At 49.5% G+C, this 23195-nt stretch overlaps 1 protein-coding gene across 1 annotated transcript in view; it reads left to right on the plus strand.

Annotated features, from left to right (window-relative positions):
* Positions 1-23195, plus strand: part of LOC121284312 (protocadherin-16-like) — a 178983-nt gene that overhangs the window by 36495 nt on the left and 119293 nt on the right. The window contains exons 7-12 of the mRNA XM_041199699.1: positions 10797-10893; positions 11892-12049; positions 16888-17731; positions 19532-19771; positions 20565-20690; positions 21737-21946. Of these exons, the coding sequence (XP_041055633.1) occupies positions 10797-10893; positions 11892-12049; positions 16888-17731; positions 19532-19771; positions 20565-20690; positions 21737-21946 (1675 nt within the window). The remainder of the gene's footprint in view (positions 1-10796; positions 10894-11891; positions 12050-16887; positions 17732-19531; positions 19772-20564; positions 20691-21736; positions 21947-23195) is intronic.

A 23195-nucleotide genomic window follows, 5' to 3' on the forward strand; every position in this document is an offset into this window, starting at 1 on the left:
GCCACCCGAAGAGGATGTGGCTGACAGAAACATAGAAACTAGGAGCAGGAGGAGGCCATTCGGCCCTTCGAGCCTGCTCCACCATTCATTATGATCATGGCTGATCATCCAACTCGATAACCTGCACCCACTTTCTCCTCATACCCTTTGATCCCTTTCGCCCCAAGAGCTATATCTAACTCCTTCTTGAAAATACACAATGTTTTGGCCTCAACTATTTTCTGTGGTAGCGAATTCCACAGGCTCACCACTCTCTGGGTGAAGAAATTTCTCCTCATCTCAGTCCTAAATGGTCTACCCCGTATTCTCAGATTGTGACCCCTGGTTCTGAACTCCCCCACCATCGGGAACATCCTTCCTGTATCTACCGTGTCTAGTCCTGTTAGAATTTTATAGGTTTCTATGAGATCCCCCATGTGATGACACCCGCAGAGCGACGCTATAATGAGGCTCATGCTGCAGCTCGCAACTTGGTGGAGGTGACCATCAGGATGCTGAAGATGAGGTTCCGGTGCCTGTGTGGGTCTAGTGGAGCCCTGCAATATAGTCCGCAGAGGGTGTCACGCATCATCGTTATCTGCTGCACCCTTTACAACCTGGCACTCCAATGGGGTGAGGAGCTGGCTGAGGAGGAGATCAAGGAGCTGGAGGTCTCCTCCGATGAAGAGGATGCCTACAGGGACAAGGGTGAGAAGGTCCTCGAAGGAGATAATGATGGGGGTGAGGCCTTCACAGTGGGCAGATGAGGGCAGGCACACTCAGGAGGCCCTATGGCTGCTAGATTTGTGGAGGATGATGACATGCAGTGAGGAGACACCATAACCCCTTACATCGCATTTGTGAACGTTTGACTCCAGTGACCAAGGATGAGAACTGAACGTCCAGGGGGATTCAACATTTAGGAAGGACAGACAAGTAGGGAAAGGAGGTGGGGTACCACTGTTAATAAAAGAGAAAATCAATGCAATAGTGAGGAAGGATATTGGCTCAGAAAATCATGATGTGGAATCTGTTTGAGTGGAGATAAGAAACATGAAGGGGCAGAAAACGTTGGTGGGGGTTGTCTATAAGCCCCCAAACATAATGGAGATGTAAGGTTAGGCATTAAGCAGGAAGTTAGAGACACATGCAATAAGGGTACAACTGTAATCATGGGAGGCTTTAATCTACATATAGATTGGACAAACCAAACTAGCAATAATACTGTGGAGGAGGATTTCCTGGAGTGTGTGTGTGATGGTTTTTTTAGACCAATACATTGAGGAACCAACTAGAGGGCAGGCTATCCTAGACTGGGTATTGTGCAATGAGAAAGGATTGATGATCAATCTTGTTGTGCAGGGTCCCTTGGGGAAGAGCGACCATAAAATTATAGAATTGTTCATTAAGATGGAGAATGAAGAAGTTGAATCTGAAACCAGAGTCCTGAATCTAAATAAAGGGAACTACGAGGGTATGAGGTGCGAATTGGCAATGATGGACTGGGGAACATTACTAAAAGGGTTGACAGTGGATAGACAAAGGCTAACATTTAAGGAATGTATGCATGAATTACAACAATTATTCATTCCTGTCTGGCACAAAAATAAAACAGGAAAGGTGGCTCAACCATGGCTTACAAAAGGAATTAGGGACAGGATTAGATCCAAAGAGGAGACATATAAAATTGTCAGAAAAAGCAGCAAGACTGAGGATTGGGAACAGTTTAGAATTCAGCAAAAGTGGACAAAAAGATTGATCAAGAAGGGGAAAATGGAGTATGAGAGTAAACTTGCAGGGAACATAAAAACTGATTGTAAAAGCTTCGATGAATATCTGAAGAGAAAAAGATTATTGAAGACAAATGTGGGTCCCTAAGAGTCAGAATTGGTGGAAATTATAATGGAGAACAAAGAAATGGCAGAAGAATTGAACACATATTTTGGTTCTGTCTTCACAAAAGAGGACACGGATAATTTCCCAGGAATGTTAGGGAACCAAGGGTCTAGTGATGGAGAGGAATTGAAGAAAATCAGTATTAGTAAAAAAATGGTGCTAGAGAAATTAATGGGGTTAAAGACTGAAAAAATCCCCAGGGCCTAATAATCTACACCCCAGAGCACTAAAGGAAGTGGCCCTGGAAATATTGGATGCATTGGTGGTCATCTTCCAAAATTCTATAGACTCGGGAACAATTCCTACAGATTGGAGGGTGGCAAATGTAACCATGTTATACAAGGTCTTGGTGAGACCACACCTGGAGTATTGTGGGCAGTTTTGGTCTCCCTCCCTAAGAAAGGATATACTTGCCATAGAGGGAGTTCAGTAAAGGTTCACTAGGCTGATACTGGGGATGGTAGGACTGGCCGTATGAGGAGAGATTGGTTCGACTGGGCCTGTATTCACTAGAGTTTAGAAGAATGAGAGGGGATCTGATTGAAACGTATAAAATTCTAACAGGGCGAGACAGGCTAGATGCAGGGAGGATGTTTCCCCTGGTTGGAGAGTCTAGAACCAGGGGCCACAGTCTCAGGATACGGGGTAGACCATTTAGGACTGAGATGAGGAGAAACTTCTTCACTCAGAGGGTGGTGAACCTGTGGAATTCTCTACCACAGAGGCTGTGGGGGCCGGGTCACTGAGTATATTCAAGAAAGAAATTGATAAATTTTTGGATATTAGGGGCATCGAGGGGTGTGGAGAGAAAGCGGGAATATGGCGTTGAGATAGAGGATCAGCCATGATCATAATGAATGGAGGAGCAGGCTCGAAGGGCTGAATGGCCTACTCCTGCTCCTAGTTTCTATGTTTCTATCTTTCTATGTCTGGCTTATGACAGCACACATACCCTCTGTGAGAATGCTCCAGTGGAGGCCCTAGTAGTTATTGGATTGCTGAAGAATGATGACAACATTCAATAAGGACACCCCAAAGATATTCACACAGCCTCTGAGAATGTCTGACTCCTGTCTGGCCGAGGGCAGCTCGCTTGCGCTCTGTGATCAGGGTCATTTCATAGAGACGCAGCCATGAAACTTCAGTAGAACCTGACCCTTGTCAGCCTTCAGCACCTCAGCCCTTCAGGAGCACAGCATCACTGGGCACAGATGCTGAAGAGATGGGAGCCAGCCCCACCTTAAAGGTGCTGGGAGCACACAGAGAGTATGAGAGAACTCTGTGACACCTACCCACTACAGCAATGGCAGCAATGACTAGCACCATCTAGGTGCAGGCATCAGTAATCTATGCAGGGAGTGTGAGGCGGGACCATCACTGTGGTCTGAAGGCTGCACAGACACAGGGAAGAGGCCCTGGGCTGAAACACCTGCCTTTATCTTGTGCAGAAAGGTTTCACATCTGAGTGACACAAACACTGCTCATCAGAACAAGGAGCCAGAGAGAGGGAGACATTCTTGGGAGTTTACTGACAATAGTGAACGGTATATACAAGTGATTAACACCCATGACCAGGCTGTGCAACTACATCTTCTTGACCTTCCTGACCCTGCCGCTCCGTCTTGGTGCTCCCCGGACATCCACAGTGGAGGTGGGGGCAGCCTGCTGACTGTGACTCCCTGTCTGTGATGACCTTGGCGAGCATCCTCCGGAGGGCCGAGACTTGGAGGGTCCCGGCCTGGTTTCGGGGTCCTGCTGTGTGGCAGTGACACCCTCCTCGGCCTGTGGAGCTGGAGCTGCTGAGGTCACAGGAAGACGGGAGTTGGATGGGCTGGACACTCCCAGAGTCACCTGGGTGGATGGGCTCGGAGTGTCCACCTGCTGATCCTCCTCCCTATGGGTGCCCGAGGGCCCCAGGCTGACTCAGTGAGGAGCAGGGGGTAGCTGGAGTGAAGTCGAGCTGCCCAGAACCCCTCTCACATACACACTGTTGGAGGACAATTATGGCATCAGCGTTGGAATTGAGCCCGTGCAGCAGTGCAGGAGTGACAACCTGGACCAAAGTCTCCATGGCGGCCGCCATCCTACCAGTGTTGACCTTGGTGCATTGCGATGCCGGCGCTATCACCTCAGAGTGAAGACAGATGGACTCCTCCATCATGCCTTGCAATCTGAGGACTGCAGCAGACATCCCTTCCTGATGTTCCCGAGTTTGCCTTTGCAGCTCCAGCAATTGAGACATGAACGAATCCAGAAGCTCCTTATCTGACTCAGACTCAGCAGATTTGTCCTCCAGCATCCTCCGAGTGCCGGGGACCTGGGAAGTCCCTGCCTCTACCTGCTGTGGATCAGACTGTGCGACGTGCTCACCAGATTGTGACCCCGAAGCTACTCTAAAAGCTAGGTCCCACCATAGTGTGTGTCGTCTCTGCGCTGGTGGAGGGTGTGGGTGACACTGTGATGGGTCTGGTGGAGGGTGTGGTGATGCTGTGATTGGTCTGGTGGAGGGTGTGGGTGATGCTGTGATGGGACTTCAGGGAGGGTGCCTTCAGATTCCTCTTCAGAGGTTTCTTTGGGGCTTGATTGGAGGCCCTGGGTCATGGACTCTGTTGGCTGTTTCCAGATGTGTCTGTGAAAGCAAGGGGAGATAATGAGTGCAGGGCAGTGGCCTGTGAAACAGGACACATCACTCACAGCATGGTTGTCTGATGGATGTTGCACTGCTGGATCCTCACTTGGTAGTGCAGCGCTGACCTCACTGTCAGCCCAGGACCAGTCCCGGTCATCGCCGGCCAGCTGGATGGCTCTGTTTTCAAATTCTGTCAGAGCTTTGATATCCGGCATCCCTCCACCCGTCTGTGACCTCTCCCTCCTGTTGTGACCCAGTTTTTCCTGCATGGATAGAGATGGGGAGAGTATATCAGGATGCCTGCCGGGCCAGGTGATAAGTATCCCTGGCCTGTGTGGGTGGTGAGTGGTCCCATGGCCAGGATGAGGACAATGACAGTGAGTGTGAGAGAGTGAATGGTGATGTCCCTTGAACTGGCAGTGAGTGAGGGCCCTGAGGGTGTGTGCTGGGTTTGTGAGTGTGTGCGTTGACAGTGATGAGAAGAGTGACTTACCCTGGTGGAACTGAGGAGATCATTCACCCTCTTGTGGCACTGGGTGGGTGTTCTCCTCTGCAGGGCGTTGGCGCTGACCACCGCTGGCACCGCCTCTCAAGCTGGGTTAGTGAGGCCCTGAGGTCAGAACAGAGCAGAGAACATCACGACGAACCTCCACTGTGTCCAAAAGGTGCTCGAGGGACACGTCATTGAACCTGGAGGCTGCAGACTTTTTTGCCTTTCTAGGCTATGTCTTGCCTGCAGTAGGTGTGGGCTGGGAGATCTGAGATGTGTGCGTGCAACTGGACTTTAAATATGGTGCCCAGCGTGCTGAAGCAGCGAGGTGATGGCGTGGCAGCCAAATGAGAGCCCACTTGCCATGGAAACAGCGTGTTTCCCTGGAATGCATAATTAATGAGGGAGGTTTGGGACAAGACGGCCTGAAAACCCACCATTGTGGCTGGTCAGTTTTATCCGGTCGCTACTGCGCTTGGTGCCAGTCTGGGACAATTCCACCCCGAGTGTGAGCGTGAGACTGAGTGAGTGTGAGTGTGAGACTGAGCGAGTGTGAGCGTGAGATGGAGCGAGAGCATGAGACTGAGTGAGTGTGAGAGTGAGACTGACTGAGAGTGAGTGTGAGACTGAGTGAGTGTGAGCGTGAGATGGAGCGAGAGTGAGTGTGAGACTGAGTGAGAGTGAGCGTGAGACTGAGCGAGAGTGTGAGCGTGAGACTGAGTGAGAGTGAGTGTGAGACTAAGTGAGAGTGTGAGCGTGAGATTGAGAGTGTGAGCGTGAGACTGAGTGAGAGTGTGAGCGTGAGACTGAGTGAGTGTGAGCATGAGGCTGGGTGAGTATGTGACTGAGTGAGAGTGAGCGTGAGACTGAGCGAGAGTGTGAGCGTGAGACTGAGTGTGAGCATGAGACTGAGTGAGTGTGCGACTGAGTGAGAGTGAGCGTGAGAGTGAGCGAGAGTGTGAGCGTGAGACCGAGTCTGAGTGTGAGCGTGAGATTGAGAGTGTGAGAGTCTGAGTGTGAGACAGAGTGAGTGTGAGACTAAGTGAGAGTGTGAGCATGAGATTGAGAGTGTGAGTGTGACACAGAGTGTGAGCGTGAGACTGAGTGAGTGTGAGCATGAGACTGAGTGTGAACGTGATACTGAGTGAGAGTGAGTGTGAGACTAAGTGAGAGTGTGAGCGTGAGACTGAGTGTGAGTGTGAGTGTGAGTGTGAGCGTGAGTGTGAGTGTGAGTGTGAGATTGAGAGTGTGAGTCTGAGTGTGAGACTGAGTGAGAGTGAGTGTGAGACTAAGTGAGAGTGTGAGCGTGAGATTGAGAGTGTGAGTGTGACGCAGAGTGTGAGATTGAGAGTGTGAGCGTGAGACAGAGAGTGTGAGTGTGAGACTGAATGTGTGAGCATGAGACTGAGTGTGAGTGTGATACTGAATGTGTGAACATGAGACTGAGTGTGGGTGAGACAAAGTCAGAGTCAGAATGTGAGAGAGTGTGTGTGTGTGAAACAGTCAAAATGTGAGAGTGTCAGTGTGAGAGTGAGCATAAGAAAAGTCAGAATGTGAGTTTGTGAGACTGTGAGTGAGGCAATGTATGTGGGAGACTGAGTGAGAGTGTGAGACTGAGACTGAGACTGAGACTGAGACTGAGTGTGAGCATGAGACTGAGACAGAGTGAGAGTGTGAGAGTCTCTCTGTCTTGCACTCTGACTCTGGCTCTTGCACTGTCTCACTCTTTCTCACTGTCACTCTGCCTCACACTGTCTCACACACTCACATTCTCACTCTGTCTCACTGTTACTCTGTTACACTATAGTGAGCGGGAAAAGGGAGATTTTACCCGCTGGTACAATGGCAGGTTCTCCAATCTTGCCTCATTAATTATGCATTCCTGTGTGATACTGCATGGGAGTGTGACACTGGGCGTGTGACACCTTGTGTGAGTGTGACAGCAGGTGTGAGTGTGACACTGTGTGACAGTACAAGAGCATAGAGTACAAGAGCAGGGAGGTTATGATGTACTTACATAAGACACTTGTTAGACCTCAGCTAGAGTATTGTGCACAGTTCTGGGAGCCACATTATAGGAAGGATGTGAACACATTGGAGAGAGTGCAGAAGAGGTTTACAAGAATGGTTCCAGGGATGAGAAACTTCAGCTATGAGGATAGATTGGAGAGGTTGGGAACTGTTCTCCTTGGAGAGAAGAAGCTGAGAGGAGATTTGATAGAGGTTTTCAAAATCATGAGGGGGCTGGGCAGAGTAAATAGGGAGAAGCTGTTCCTGCTCGTAAAAGGATCAAGAACGAGAGGGCACAGATTTAAAGTGATTTGCAAAAGAAACAAATGTGATGTGAGACAAACTTTTTCACACAGCGGGTGGTTCGGGTCTGGAATGCACGGCCTGGAAGTGTGGTGGAGGCAGGTTCAATTAAGGCATTCAAGAGGGCATTAGATGATTATTTAAATAGAAACAATGTGCAGGGTTACGGAGAAAAGGCAGGAGATTGGCACTGAGTTAAAATGCTCAGAGAGCCGGTGCAGACACGATGGGCTGAATGGCCTCCTTCTACACTGTAACAACTCTGTGATTCCGTGTGACAGCGAGTGCGAGTGTGACAGCGGGTGAGAGTGTGACAGCGGGTGTGAGTGTGACAGCTGGTGTGAGTGTGACAGCAGGTGTGAGTGTGACAGCGGGTGCAAGTGTGACAGTGGGTGCGAGTGTGACAGCGGGTGCAATTGTGACAGCGAGTGTGATTGTGACAGCGAGTGTGATTGTGACAGCGAGTGTGAGTGTGACAGCGAGTGTGATTGTGACAGCGAGTGTGAGTGTGACAGTGAGTGCGATTGTGACAGCAAGTGTGAGTGTGACAGCGAGTGTGAGTGTGACAGTGGATGCAAGTGTGACAGTGGGTGCGAGTGTGACAGCAGGTGCAATTGTGACAGTGAGTGTGATTGTGACAGCGAGTGTTATTGCGACAGCGAGTGTGATTGCGACAGCGAGTGTGAGTGTGACAGTGAGTGCGATTGTGACAGCGAGTGTGAGTGTGACAGCGAGTGTGAGTGTGACAGCGGGTGCGAGTGTGACAGCGGGTGCGATTGTGACAGCGGGTGCGAGTGTGACAGCGGGTGCGAGTGTGACAGCGGGTGAGAGTGTGACAGTGAGTGTGAGTGTGGCAGCGGGTGTGAGTGTGACAGCGAGTGCGAGTGTGACAGCGGGTGAGAGTGTGACAGTGAGTGTGAGTGTGGCAGCGGGTGCGAGTGTGACAGCGGGTGAGAGTGTGACAGTGAGTGCGAGTGTGGCAGCGGGTGTGAGTGTGACAGCGAGTGCGAGTGTGACAGCGGGTGCGAGTGTGACAGTGAGTGCGAGTGTGGCAGTGGGTGTGAGTGTGACTGCGGGTGCGAGTGTGACAGTGGGTGTGAGTGTGACAGTGGGTGTGAGTGTGACTGCGGGTGCGAATGTGGCAGTGGGTGTGAGTGTGACAGCGGGTGTGAGTGTGACAGCGGGTGAGAGTGTGACTGCGGGTGCGAGTGTGACAGCGGGTGTGAGTGTGACAGCGGGTGCGAAAGTGGCAGTGGGTGTGAGTGTGACAACGGGTGCGAGTGTGACAGCAAGTGTGTGTGACAGCGAGTGTGTGTGACAGCGGGTGCGAGTGTGGCAGCGGGTGCGAGTGTGACAGTGAGTGTGAGTGTGACAGCGAGTGTGGCAGCGGGTGTGAGTTTGACAGCGGGTGCAAGCGTGGCAGCAGGTGCGAGTGTGACAGTAGGTGCAAGTGTGGCATCGAGTGTGTGTGACTGCGGGTGCGAGTGTGACAGCGAGTGTGAGTGTGGCATCGAGTGTGACAGTGGGTGCAAGTGTGACAGTCGGTGTGAGTGTGACAGTGAGTGTGAGTGTGACAGTGGGTGTGAGTGTGGCATCGAGTGTGACAGCGGGTGCGAGTGTGACAGCGAGTGTGAGTGTGACTGCGGGTGCAAGTGTGACAGCGAGTGCGAGTGTGACTGTGGGTGCGAGTGTGACAGCGAGTGTGAATGTGACAGCGGGTGAGATTGTGACAGCAGGTGCGAGTGTGACAGCGGGTGCGAGTGTGACAGCGAGTGCGAGTGTGACAGCGAGTGTGAGTGTGACAGCAGGTGAGAGTGTGGCAGCGGGTGAGAGTGTGGCAGCGGGTGAGAGTGTGACTGTGGGTGCAAGTGTGACAGCGAGTGTGAGTGTGACAGTGAGTGTGACAGTGAGTGTGAGTGTGACAGTGGGTGCGAGTGTGACAGCGGGTGTGAGTGTGACAGTGGGTGTGAGTGTGGCATCGAGTGTGACAGCGGGTGCGAGTGTGACAGTGGGTGTGAGTGTGACAGCGAGTGTGAGTGTGACTGCGGGTGCAAGTGTGACAGCGAGTGCGAGTGTGACTGTGGGTGCGAGTGTGACTGTGGGTGTGAGTGTGACAGCGAGTGTGAATGTGACAGCGGGTGAGATTGTGACAGCGGGTGCGAGTGTGACAGTGGGTGTGAGTGTGACAGCGAGTGTGAGTGTGACAGCGGGTGTGAGTTTGACAGCAGGTGCGAGCATGGCAGCAGGTGCGAGTGTGACAGCGGGTGTGAGTGTGGCATTGAGTGTGACAGCGGGAGCGAGTGTGACACTCGGTGTGAGTGTGACAGCGAGTGTGAGTGTGTCTGCGGGTGCGAGTGTGACAGCGAATGTGAGTGTGACTGTGGGTGCGAGTGTGACTGTGGGTGTGAGTGTGACTGTGGGTGTGAGTGTGACTGTGGGTGTGAGTGTGACAGCGGGTGCGAGTGTGACAGCGGGTGCGAGTGTGACTGTGGGTGCGAGTGTGACTGTGGGTGCGAGTGTGACAGTGGGTGCGAGTGTGACAGCGAGTGTGAGTGTGACAGCGAGTGTGAGTGTGACAGCAGGTGAGAGTGTGGCAGCGGGTGAGTGTGTGGCAGCGGGTGAGAGTGTGACTGCGGGTGCAAGTGTGACAGCGAGTGTGAGTGTGACAGTGAGTGTGGCAGCGGGTGTGAGTTTGACAGCGGGTGCGAGCGTGGCTGCAGGTGCGAGTGTGACAGCGAGTGTGAGTGTGACAGTGAGTGTGGCAGCGGGTGTGAGTTTGACAGCGGGTAAGAGCGTGGCTGCAGGTGCGAGTGTGACAGCGGGTGTGAGTGTGGCATTGAGTGTGACAGCGGGAGCGAGTGTGACAGTGGGTGTGAGTGTGACAGCGAGTGTGAGTGTGTCTGCGGGTGCGAGTGTGACAGCGAGTGTGAGTGTGACTGTGGGTGCGAGTGTGACTGTGGGTGTGAGTGTGACTGTGGGTGTGAGTGTGACAGCGGGTGCGAGTGTGACAGCGGGTGCGAGTGTGACAGTGGGTGCAAGTGTGACTGTGGGTGCGAGTGTGACTGTGGGTGTGAGTGTGACAGTGGGTGCGAGTGTGACAGCGAGTGCGAGTGTGACAGCGGGTGCGAGTGTGACAGCGGGTGCGAGTGTGACAGCGAGTGTGAGTGTGACAGCGAGTGTGAGTGTGACTGCGGGTGCAAGTGTGACAGCGGGTGCGAGTGTGACAGTGAGTGTGACAGCGGGTGCGAGTGTGACAGTGAGTGTGACAGCGGGTGCGAGTGTGACAGTGGGTGTGAATGTGGCAGCGAGTGTGACAGCGGGTGCGAGCGTGACAGTGGGTGTGAGTGTGGCAGCGAGTGTGGCAGAGGGTGCGAGTGTGACAGTGGGTGTGAGTGTGAGAGTCTTCCTCTAACTTCTTTTCCACCAAGTTCGTTCACCTGGTAAATCTTGATCACCAACACTATCGATCTCATTTTTGTCTCTTTGCAGGTTTTTGAAGGAATCCTATCAGGAACTCTTGTGGCAAGTTTCCATGCAAAGGATCCAGATGAGGGGGAGAATGGGACTGTGGTTTACTCTCTCTCGGGTAAGACTGGGAAATGGGGAAATCATGGAAATTAACTCAGCAGGTAAAATGGAGCAGATAGAGTTGAACACAGGAAAATGTGAGTCTTTCACTATGGGCGCAAGGAAGATTAATCAGTGTTATCCAAACGGTGGGAAGCTGGAAACTGAAGGAGCAGGGAAATTTAGGGGTACAAGTGCAGAAATTATTAAAAGCTCATGACAGCTACGGAAAATAATTAAAAAGGCTATTGGTATATTACCTCGAGGGCTGGAATACATGACGGTTGTGTAATGTTCTGATTAAATCCCATCAGTTGCCTCAGGAAGTGTCCACAGATGTTGGAGGAAATGTGTCACAAACTCACCGGAAATGATACTGGGAATAAAAAGTTAATTAATAAAGACAGGTTGTAGATTCTGGGTTATCAGCCTTTCTTACATTCTCTCACGGGAAGGTTGGTCTGTATTTGTTGCCCATCCCTAATTGCCCTTAAATATAGAAGATTAGGGGTGATCTTGCAAATATGGGTAAGATGATTAAAGGGATAGAGAAAAACTATTTCCCCTGTTAGGGCAATCCAAACAAGGGGACAGAATCTTAAAATTCGAGCCAGGTCATTCAGGGGTGATGTTAGGGAGCATTCTTTCACACAAAGGGGAGTGGAAATCCGGGAATTCCTTCCCACAAAAAACTGCTGAGGGTGGGGGTCAATAGGAAAGGTTAAAACTGAGCTGGGTGTAAATTTATTGGTTAAGGATATTAATTGTTATAGAGCCATTGAATGTAGGTAGAGTTAAGATACAAATCAGCCATGATATAATTGAATGGCAGAACAGGCTCGAGGGGCTGAATGGCCTCTGTTGTTTCTATGTTGCCAGAAAAGAATTGTGATGTTCTCACACTGTCATTTATGTAAAGCAAGCTGCGATTAACAATCACCCAGTCTAGGCGATCACACAAACTCTCATATTATTTTGATCCATGATTTCCATCTCTCTCTCTCTTTCTATCTCTAGAATCCTGGGCACAGCAATTCTCTCTCCATCCCACCTCTGGTGAACTCAGGACAGCCACAATGCTACACAGGCTGGAGAGACATGAGTATGAGTTGACAGTGTTGGCCAGTGATCATGGCCTCCCTCCACAGACAACATCCCTCACTGTTCGTGTTCAGGTGAATAATCATTCTCCAAATGGAACGGATGTGAATTCTGAGCTTCTGTACCATCCAGGCAGTGTTCAGTGACTAATGCATTTATAGACACTCAGCCATCAACACTGGGACCAACCCTGCAGCATGATGGGATAAAAGACTTCATTTACCAATTGGCTTCAGGCAAATTCGACTGTCATCACCAAAAGGGTTAGGTCACAGAGTGACACTGCTTAATTGGCCAAAATCATCCACTGAATCCTGAACAAGTAAAAAGAGAAACTGCTGGAAATATTCAGCAGTTCTGGCAACATCTGTGGAGAGAAAACAGAGTGAAAGGTTCAGGTTGAGATGGACCTTCAACAGAACTGAAAAAAGATAGAATTATGAGTTTTCAAGCCAGTTGAAGGGGGAAGAGGACAGAAAGAACAAAAGAGAAGGTCAATAATAAGATGGAGGACAGTAGGGATTCCGTACCTGTCCTGGGAGTGTTTGATGGGGACGATGTAGAGGGAGCTTTACTCTGTATCTAACTCCGTGCTGTACCTGTCCTGGGAGTGTTTGATGGGGATGGTGTAGAGGGAGCTTTACTCTGTATCTAACCCCGTGCTGTACCTGTCCTGGGAGTGTTTGATGGGGACGGTGTAGAGGGAGCTTTACTCTGTATCTAACCCCGTGCTGTACCTGTCCTGGGAGTGTTTGATGGGGACAGTGTAGAGGGAGCTTTACTCTGTATCTACCCCGTGCTGTACCTGTCCTGGGAGTGTTTGATGGGGACAGTGTAGAGGGAACTTTACTCTGTATCTAACCCCGTGCTGTATCTGTCCTGGGAGTGTTTGATGGGGACAGTGTAGAGGGAGCTTTACTCTGTATCTAACCCCGTGCTGTACCTGTCCTGGGAGTGTTTGATGGGGACGGTGTAGAGGGAACTTTACTCTGTATCTAACCCCGTGCTGTACCTGTCCTGGGAGTGTTTGATGGGGACGGTGTAGAGGGAACTTTACTCTGTATCTAACCCCGTGCTGTACCTGTCCTGGGAGTGTTTGATGGGGACAGTGTAGAGGGAGGTTTACTCTGTATCTAACCCCGTGCTGTACCTGTCTTGGGAGTGTTTGATGGGGACAGTGGAGAGGGAGATTTACTCTGTATCTAACCCCGTGCTGTACCTGTCCTGGGAGTGTTTGATGAGGACAGTGTAGAGGGAGCTTTACTCTGTATCTAACCCCGTGCTGTACCTGTCCTGGGAGTGTTTGATGGGGACGATGTAGAGGGAGCTTTACTGTGTATCTAACCCCGTGCTGTACCTGTCCTGGGAGTGTTTGATGAGGACAATGTAGAGGGAGCTTTACTCTGTATCTAACCCCGTGCTGTATCTGTCCTGGGAGTGTTTGATGGGGACAGTGTAGAGGGAGGTTTACTCTGTATCTAACCCCGTGCTGTACCTGTCTTGGGAGTGTTTGATGGGGACAGTGTAGAGGGAGATTTACTCTGTATCTAACCCCGTGCTGTACCTGTCTTGGGAGTGTTTGATGGGGACAGTGTAGAGGGTGCTTTACTCTGTATCTAACCCCGTGCTGTACCTGTCCTGGGAGTGTTTGATGGGGACAGTGTAGAGGGAGCTTTACTCTCTATATAACCCCGTGCTGTACCTGTCCTGGGAGTGTTTGATTGGACGATGTAGAGTGAGCTTTACTCTGTATCTAACCCCGTGCTGTACCTGTCCTGGGAGTATTTGATGGGGACGGTGTAGAGGGAGCTTTACTCTGTATCTAACCCCGTGCTGTACCTGTCCTGGGAGTGTTTGATGAGGACAATGTAGAGGGAGCTTTACTCTGTATCTAACCCCGTGCTGTATCTGTCCTGGGAGTGTTTGATGGGGACAGTGTAGAGGGAGGTTTACTCTGTATCTAACCCCGTGCTGTACCTGTCTTGGGAGTGTTTGATGGGGACAGTGTAGAGGGAGATTTACTCTGTATCTAACCCCGTGCTGTACCTGTCTTGGGAGTGTTTGATGGGGACAGTGTAGAGGGTGCTTTACTCTGTATCTAACCCCGTGCTGTACCTGTCCTGGGAGTGTTTGATGGGGACAGTGTAGAGGGAGCTTTACTCTCTATATAACCCCGTGCTGTACCTGTCCTGGGAGTGTTTGATTGGACGATGTAGAGTGAGCTTTACTCTGTATCTAACCCCGTGCTGTACCTGTCCTGGGAGTATTTGATGGGGACGGTGTAGAGGGGGCTTTACTCTGTATCTAACCTGTGCTGTACCTGTCCTGGGAGTATTTGATGGGGACGGTGTAGAGGGGGCTTTACTCTGTATCTAACTCGGTGCTGTACCTGTCCTGGGAGTCTTTTATGTGGACAGTGTAGAGGGAGCTTTACTCTGTATCTAACCCCGTGCTGTACCTGTCCTGCGAGTGTTTGATGGGGACAGTGTAGAGGGAGCTTTATTCTGTATCTTACCCCGTGCTGTACCTGTCCTGGGAGTGTTTGATGGGGACAGTGTAGAGGGAGCTTTACTCTGTATCTAACCCCGTGCTGTACCTGTCCTGGGAGTGTTTGATGGGGACAGTGTAGAGGGAGCTTTACCCTGTATCTAATCCTGTGCTGTACCTGTCCTGGGAGTGTTTGATGTGGATACTGTGTTAAACATTGAATGTTGCCCCCCCAAATTTGTAATGTTGGACTGTACAGAATCTGAAATTATGAAAATGTGCTACATTCTTGCTGTGCTCTCGTCCCACTCCCTGGCCCTGTCTGAAGTTGAAGCTGATTGTACATGAGTTTCTGATCCCACGTCTATTCTTTCATCAAGAACATCTCTGTAATATATTGCCTGTCCATGCTGCAAGACCTCTGTCCATGCCTTTGTTCATTACAAACAACTATCGCATCTCACTCCTGCTCAGCTTCCCATCTTCCAACCCGCATAAACTTGAACTCAGCCAAACCCCTACTCACCGCACACAACCTCACATCAGGGCCGATTGACCCATACCTAGGTGATTGCTGACCTACACTGGATCGCAGTCTGGCAACACCACCATTCTTATCCTTGTTTACTAGTTACTCCATGGTTTTTCAGCCATGGGGTGTGAGCTTCGCTGGCTGTGCCAGCATTTATTGCCCATCCCTAATTGCCCCTTGAGGAGATGGTGGTGAGCTGCCTTCTTGAACCGCTGCAGTCCATGAGGTGTAAGTACACCCACGGTGCTGTTAGGGAGAGAGTTCCAGGATTTTAACAGTGAAGGAACGACGATATATTTTAAAGTCAGGATGGTGAGTGGTTTGGGAGTGGAATTCTTGTTGGTTCCCTCACCACCTGCTGCAGACCCAGTCTAGCATCTATGTCATTCAGGACTCGGCCAGCTCGGTCAGTAGTGATGCTACTGAGCCACTCTTGGTGATGAACATTGAAGCCCCCCACTCGAGAGTACATTTTGTGCCCTTGCCACCCTCAGTGCTTCCTCTAAGTGGTGTTCAACATGGAGGAGCACTGATTCATCAGCTGAGGGAGGGTGGTATGTGGTAATCAGCAGGAAGTTTGCTTGCCCATGTTTGACCTGATGCCATGAGACATCATGGGGTCCGGAGTTGATGTTGAGGACTCCCAGGGCAGCTCCCTCCTGACTGTATACCACTGTGCTGTCACCTCTGCTGGGTCTGACCTGCCGGTGGGACAGGACATACCCAGGGATGGTGATGGTGGAGTCTGGGACATTGTCTGTAAGATATGATTCCATGAGGATGACTATGTCAGACTGTTGCCTGACTAGTCTGTGAGACAGCTCTCCCAATTTTGGCACTAGACCCCAGATGTTAGGAGGTAGCAATGAGTTTGACTCTGAAATGGCCGAGCCAGACACTCAGTTGTAATAAATCGCTACAAAGTCACAAAAAAGGAATGAAACCGGACGGACCACCCAGCATCGACCTAGGCACCGGAAACAACAACAGCAAACTCAGCCCTGTCAACCCTGCAAAGTCCCCCTTACTAACATCTGGGGGCTAGTGCCAAAATTGGGAGAGCGTCTCACAGACTAGTTGACGTTTCGAGTCCTCATGACCCTTCAACAGAAATCAGTTCTGCTGAAGGGTCATGAGGACTCAAAACGTCAACTCTTTTCTTCTCCGCCGATGCTGCCAGACCTGCTGAGTTTTTCCAGGTAATTCTGTTTTTATTTTGGATTTCCAGCATCCGCAGTTTTTTGTTTTTATTTTTAAACTTGTAAAACTGCTGTGCTCCTCCGATTCTGGCCTCATGAGCATCCCCAATTTTAATCGCTACCTGCGCCCCAAGGTCTGGAATTCCCTCCCTAAACCTCTCCGCCTCTCTACTTCACTTTCTTCCTTTACGACGCTGCTTATAACCAACCACTTTGACCAAAACAAAAACAGAATTACCTGGAAAAACTCAGCAGGTCTGGCAGCATCGGCGGAGAAGAAAAGAGTTGACGTTTCGAGTCCTCATGACCCTTCGACAGAACTTAGACCAAAGTTTAGGTCACCTGACCCAATATTGCCTTATATGGCTCAGTCTCAAATTTTACTTGACCATTGCTCCTGAGATGTACCTTAGGGTTAAAATGTAATATAAATACATGTTGTTGCTGCTCAAAGGCCTAGGAGAGAGGAATTTTTTCCAGAACTTTCTGTCTTCCTTGCTTGTTTTCAGTTCCAATTGACCTCAACCAGAGATTTCAACCCACTTTTATTTAGACTTAAATCAAGTGGAGAGCAAAGAAACAGCCTCTTCTCAATCCCTCATCAGCCTACCATTGTAGCCCTCTGTCCCTTCTGTGTTTATCCAGCTTTCTGCATTCCTGTCCTCTGTTAACTTGCTTTTGTTTAACCCATCAGGTGATGAGCTCCCCCAGCAGCTTGCCCCAAACTGGCAGTAGCACCATCACATTCAAATCTATTGAGGGAATGGCCCCAGGCTCTGTGATTGGTTCAGTAGCTCCCCAGGATCGACTGACACGTGTGGATGGACAGGTAACCTACACGGTGGTAGGGGGAACAGATTTGGATGGGCGATTTGTGGTGGAGAGGTTGACAGGTGAAATCTACCTCGCTCAGGAGCTGGATTACGAATCGGGCTCACGTTACCAACTGGAGATTGCTATTGACGATCTGAGCACAGGCTTTCCTCACAGAACCATTACCATTGTAGAAATTGATATTGAAGATCGCAATGAGTACGCACCACAGTTTGCTGGGGACCCCATCACTGTTGTTGTCAGTGAGAATGTGGAGCTCGCTGCCTCTGTTTATACCTTTCAGGCAGCTGATAAAGATGGAAGTGGCCCCAACAGTGAGGTCCGGTACTCACTTCTCCAACAGACTCCCCCTGGAACCTTCCTCCACATTGATCCAGTCACAGGGATACTGACAGCAGGAGCACCTATTGACCGTGAGCTCACTCCATTCTTCCTTCTTGTGGTGCAAGCTATGGACCAGGCGGTTAACAGCTCCCAGCGCAAATCCTCAGCAGTAACTGTTCGCGTCTTTGTGACTGATGAGAATGATAACAGTCCCCATTTCCTTTCCCCGTCTGTGCTCAATGTGATGGAGAATCAGCCAATTGGCACAATTATCTCTTACGTTGTTGCCCAGGATGATGACTTGGGAGAGAATGGCCGACTTAGTTACCGTCTAAAATCCAGCTTTGGAGGCAGCAAGTTCCGGCTCAATCCAAACACAGGTAAGCAGTTAAGTGATGGTGTTTGAGGGAGACAGGGATGCTCAATAACCCCTGATATCTCTCTATTAACCCCCAATATTCCCAGAAAACCCCCAATTACCCCAGTTAACCCCAGATAATCCCGCTGATTATTCCAGTTAACCCCTGATTACCCCAGATAACCCTGTTTATGCCAGATAACCCTCAATTACCACAGTTAACCGATTACCATAAATGTACACCTAATTAGCCCCATTACCACATAAGTATCCAGGAGGCGATGGCGTAGTTGGTATTGATGCTGAACTAGTAATTCAGAGACCCAGGGTAATGCATACCACAGGGATCTGTGCTGGGTCCCCTATTATTTGTCATTTATATAAACGACATAGATGACTATGTGGGGGGACAGGATTAGTAAGTTTGCAGATGACACAAAGATTGGCCGGGTGGTTAACAGTGAGGTTGAGTGTCTTGAGCTACAGGAAGATATAAACGGGATGGTCAAATGGGCAGATAAGTGGCAGATGGAATTTAACCCTGAGAAGTGTGAGGTGATACACTTTGGAAGGAGTAATTTGACAAGGAAGTATTCAATAAACGGCATGACACTAGGAAGTTCTGAGGAACAAAGTGACCTTGGTGTGTGTGTCCATACATCACTGAAGGCAGAGGGGCATGTTAGTGGGGTGGTGGAAAAAGCATTTGGGACCCTTGCCTTTATCAGTCGAGGCATAGATTACAAAAGTAGGGAGGTCATGTTGGAGTTGTATAGAACCTTGGTGAGGCCACAGCTGGAGTACTGTGTGCAGTTCTGGTGGCCACATTATAGGAAGGATGTGATTGCACTGGAGGGGGTGCAGAGGAGATTCACCAGGATGTTGCCTGGGATGAAACATTTAAGTTATGAAGAGAGGTTGGATAGACTTGGGTTGTTTTCGGTGGAGCAGAGAAGACTGAGGGGCGACCTGATCGAGGTGTACAAGATTATGAGGGGCATGGACAGGGTGGATAGGGAGCAGCTGTTCCCCTTAGTTGAAGGGTCAGTCAAAAGGGGACACAAGTTCAAGGTGAGGGGCAGGAGGTTTAGGGGGGATGTGAGGAAAAACTTTTTTGCCCAGAGGGTGGTGACGGTCTGGAATGTGCTGCCTGGGAGGGTGGTGGAGGCGGGTTGCCTCACATCCTTTAAAAAGTACCTGAATGAGCACTTGGCACATCATAACATTCAAGGCTATGGGCCAAGTGCTGGGAAATGGGATTAGGTAGGTAGGTCAGGTGTTTCTCACGTGTCAGTGCAGTCTCGATGGGCCGAAGGGCCTCTTCTGCACTGTGATTCTGTGATTCTGCGAATGCACTGGGGACCTGGGTTCCAATCCTGCCACGGCAGATGGTGGAATTTGATTTCAGTAAAAACCTGGAATTAAAACTCTGATGATGACCATGAAACCGTTGCCGATTGTTGTAAAAACCCACCTGGTTCAGTGATGTCCTTTAGGGAAGGAAATCTGCTGTCCTTACCTAGTCTGGCCTACACATGACTCCAGATCAACAGTAATGTGGTTGACTGTTAGATGTTCTCTGTTATCAAGTCAAGATGGGCAATAAATGCTGGCCTAGCCAGCGACACCCACATTCCATGAACAAAAAAAAATTACCCTGACAACACCCTGATTACCCCAACTGACCCCCTCCTCCCCATTGTCCCCTATGTGGATCACACACATCCTGGTTCCTGACCATCACAGAGTCTTGCAGTTGTTAGGAAGAATGGGTGCTGCGAATCACTGCTTAATGATCCAGATCCTGGCTGTTTGATTGCAGGGGCCTTGTCCATTGTGAAACATCTAGATTGTGAAGAACAGAGTTGGATTAACCTGACAATTGAGGCTTGTGATCATGGCACTTTCAGACGCTCTGCCACACAGCTCCTCCACATTCAGCTGATTGATGTCAATGATGAGGTGCCAATGTTTGAAGAGACAGCATATGAAGCTAGTGTCATGGAGAATCAATCAACTGGCACTCAGGTTATCCAGATCCACGCCACTGACAGGGACCAAGGTAACTAGTCATTCAACAGATAAACAAAGCCTGGGCTATGTTGGGAGGGGCAGTGTATGGGGTGTCAAGATGAATGCCGGACCTGCTAACAGTCACTCCATGCACAGCTGCTGGACATAAAACACTAACAGCACAAAACTGGATACAAACTCTCCTGGGAGAAAAACCTGGGTTACTGCTGACAGCTGCAGCCTAGGAGTTGCAGCAATAGGGGAGAGTGTACATGGAGTGTGGAAGGGGATTAAATGAGTGGGTAGAGTCAGTGACAGGGGAGAGTGTACATGGGGATGTAGGAGGGGATTTAAAGGGTGGGTAGAGTCAGTGATATGGGAGAGTGTATATGGGGTGTGGGAGGGTAGTGGATGGGTGGGTAGAGACAGTGATAGGTGAGAATGTACATGGGGCTGTGGAAGGGGATTAAATGGGTGGGTAGAGTCAGTGATAGGGGAGAGTGTACATGGGGATGTGGGAGGGGATTAAATGGGTGGGTAGAGTCAGTGATAGGGGAGAGTGTACATGGGGATGTGGGAGGGGATTAAATGGGGGGGTTAGAATCAGTGATAGGGGAGAGTGTACATGAGGATGTGGGAGGGGAGTGAATGGGTGGGTAGAGTCAGTGATAGGGGAGAGTGTACATGGGGTGTGGGAGGAAAGCCCTTGATGGGTCGAGTTCTTGTTCTATTTCTCTTGTTCCATGTTTGTTTGTATTAAACGCCTCCATTGTATCTGTTTCTTTTACTGTTTGTTTTTTCTCTGCCAGTTTTGTAATGAGTTGCATTGTTCATCACTCTAGGCACTAATGGCCTCCTGAGGTATGGTGGGGTGGTGGACAACAGTTTCTCCATTGACCCAGTGACGGGTGTTATAAGAACCAGTCGAGTAATGGACAGAGAAGAACAGGATCACTATCAGGTCACAGGTAAGTGACCATTTAATGCTGCAAGAGAGCTCGATAATAATTCTCTCTTTCTGTCTCTATGATGTCTTCACAGTCTCTCTCTCTCTCTCTCTCTCCATCAATCTCTCACTTATCCTCTGTTTCACTCACTCTCTGTCTGCCTCACTCCTCTATAGAATATGTCTCTCTTCTCTTTCTTCACTCTCAGCATTTCTGTCTCGATCATCATATTCTCCTTATCGTTTATTCCTCTCCATCCTTCTAAATAAGATCATGAGAAATAGAGCAGGAGTAGACCATTCGGCCCCTCGAGCCAGTTCCACCATTCAATAAGGTCATGAGTGATCTACCTTAACTCCACTTTCCCGCCTGTTCCCCATATTCCTTTATTCCCTGAGAGACCAAAAGATTTGTTTATCTCAGCCTTAAAAATATTCAACTGTGGAACATCCACAACCCTCTGGGATAGAGAATTCCAAAGATTCAGTGAAGAAATTTCTCCACATCTCAATCCTAAATGATTAACCCCTCATTCTGAAACAATGCCCCTGTAATCTCCATTCCCCAGCCAGGGGAAACAGCCTCTCAGAATCTACCCTGTCAAGTCCTTTCAGGACCTTCTATGTTTCACTAAGATCTCCCCCCATTCTTAACTCCAGGGAATATAGACCCAATTTACTCCCTTCTCATCATCACCCTCACACCCCAGGAACCAATCTAGTGAACTCTGCGGCACTGCCTCGATTTTTCCTCTCTCTCTTTCTGTCTGTCTCATTATCTGTCTCTCTCTTTCTCTCCCTCCCCTTCTCAACACTGTGACTATCCTTAGAACCATAGAACCAAAGAACACTACAGCACAGAAAACAGGCCATTTGGCCCTTCTAGTCTGTGCCGAAATATTATTCCGCTATCATTGTCCCTTTCATGCTCACATTCTCTCTCTGCCTCTTTCTCTCCCCATTTCTCTCCCTCACCCACTCTCCTTCTCTCTATCACAATCACTCCACCTCTTTTATCTTGGAGTCTCTACATGGTTGCATTATTTACTAACAGGTTATTTGTTGTAGTTTATGTTAAAGATAGTGGGACTCCTCCCAATTTTGCAACGGTGACCGTTTCCATCAGGATTGAAGATGAAAATGACAACAGGCCAATGTTTGAGAAGGATGTATATGAGCTGCAAGTGCCAGAAAACCAGGAGCGTGTGTCACTCTTCACAGCTAAGGCCACAGATAAAGACTCTGGTGAAAATGGGCGCTTGGAATATGAGATCATTGGTAAGATTAAGAAAGTGTTTGAGTTGGTGAGAGAATTTAAGTGTGGAGGTGTGTATGTTTTGAGAGTGTGTTAATGTGTAAGCAAATGTAAGAATTTGTATCTATTTTGTGAATGAGTCTCAATAGAACAACTGGAGTTTAAATTATTTTTTTCTGTCATGGGATGTGCGCATCACTGGCAGAGCCAGCATTTGTTGCCCATCCCTAATTGCCCTTGAACTGAGTGGCTTGCTAGGTCATTTCAGAGGACAGTTAAGATTCAACCACATTGCTGTGAGTCTGGAGTCACATGGAGGGCAGACCAGGGAAGGACATTATCAGATCATCCATGATCTCATTGAATGGTGGAGCAAGCTCGATGGGCCGAATGGCCTACTCCTGCACCTACGTCTTATAGGGGCATTTGTAAACCAGATGGATTTTTACAATAATATGGCAGTTTAATGATTGTTATTAATGTGATTAGCATCTCATTCTAGATTTATTAATTGAATTAAAAAGGAATGAAACCGGACGGACCACCCGGCATCGACCCAGGCACCGGAAACAACAGCGGCAAACTCAGCCCTGTCACCCTGCAAAGTCCCCCTTACTAACATCTGGGGGCTAGTGCCAAAATTGGGAGACCGTCTCACAGACTAGTCAAGCAACAGCCTGACATAGTCATCCTCATGGAATCATACCTTACAGATAATGTCCCAGACTCCACCATCACCATCCCTGGGTATGTCCTGTCCCACCAGCAGGTCAGACCCAGCAGAGGTGGCGGCACAGTGGTATACAGTCGGGAGGGAGTTGCCCTGGGAGTCCTCAATATCGACTCCGGACCCCAAGAAGTCTCATGGCATCAGGTCAAACATGGGCAAGGAAACCTCCTGCTGATTATCACATACCACCCTCCCTCAGCTGATGAATCAGTGCTCCTCCATGTTGAACACCACTTGGAGGAAGCACTGAGGGGGACAAGTGCACAGAATGTACCCTAGGTGGGGACTTCAATGTCCATCACCAAGAGTGACTCGGTAGCACCACTACTGACTGAGCTGGACGAGTCCTAAAGGACATAGCTGCTAGACTGGGTCTGCAGCAGGTGGTGAGGGAACCAACAAGAGGGAAAAACATACTTGACCTCATCCTCACCAACCTGCCTGTCACAGATGCATCTGTTCATGACAGTATCGGTAGGAGTGATCACTGCACAGTCATTGTGGAGACAAAGTCCCACCTTCACATTGAGGTACCCTCCATC

This window comes from Carcharodon carcharias, chromosome 11 (assembly GCF_017639515.1).
Source record: "Carcharodon carcharias isolate sCarCar2 chromosome 11, sCarCar2.pri, whole genome shotgun sequence".
Taxonomy (NCBI): Eukaryota; Metazoa; Chordata; class Chondrichthyes; order Lamniformes; family Lamnidae; genus Carcharodon; species Carcharodon carcharias.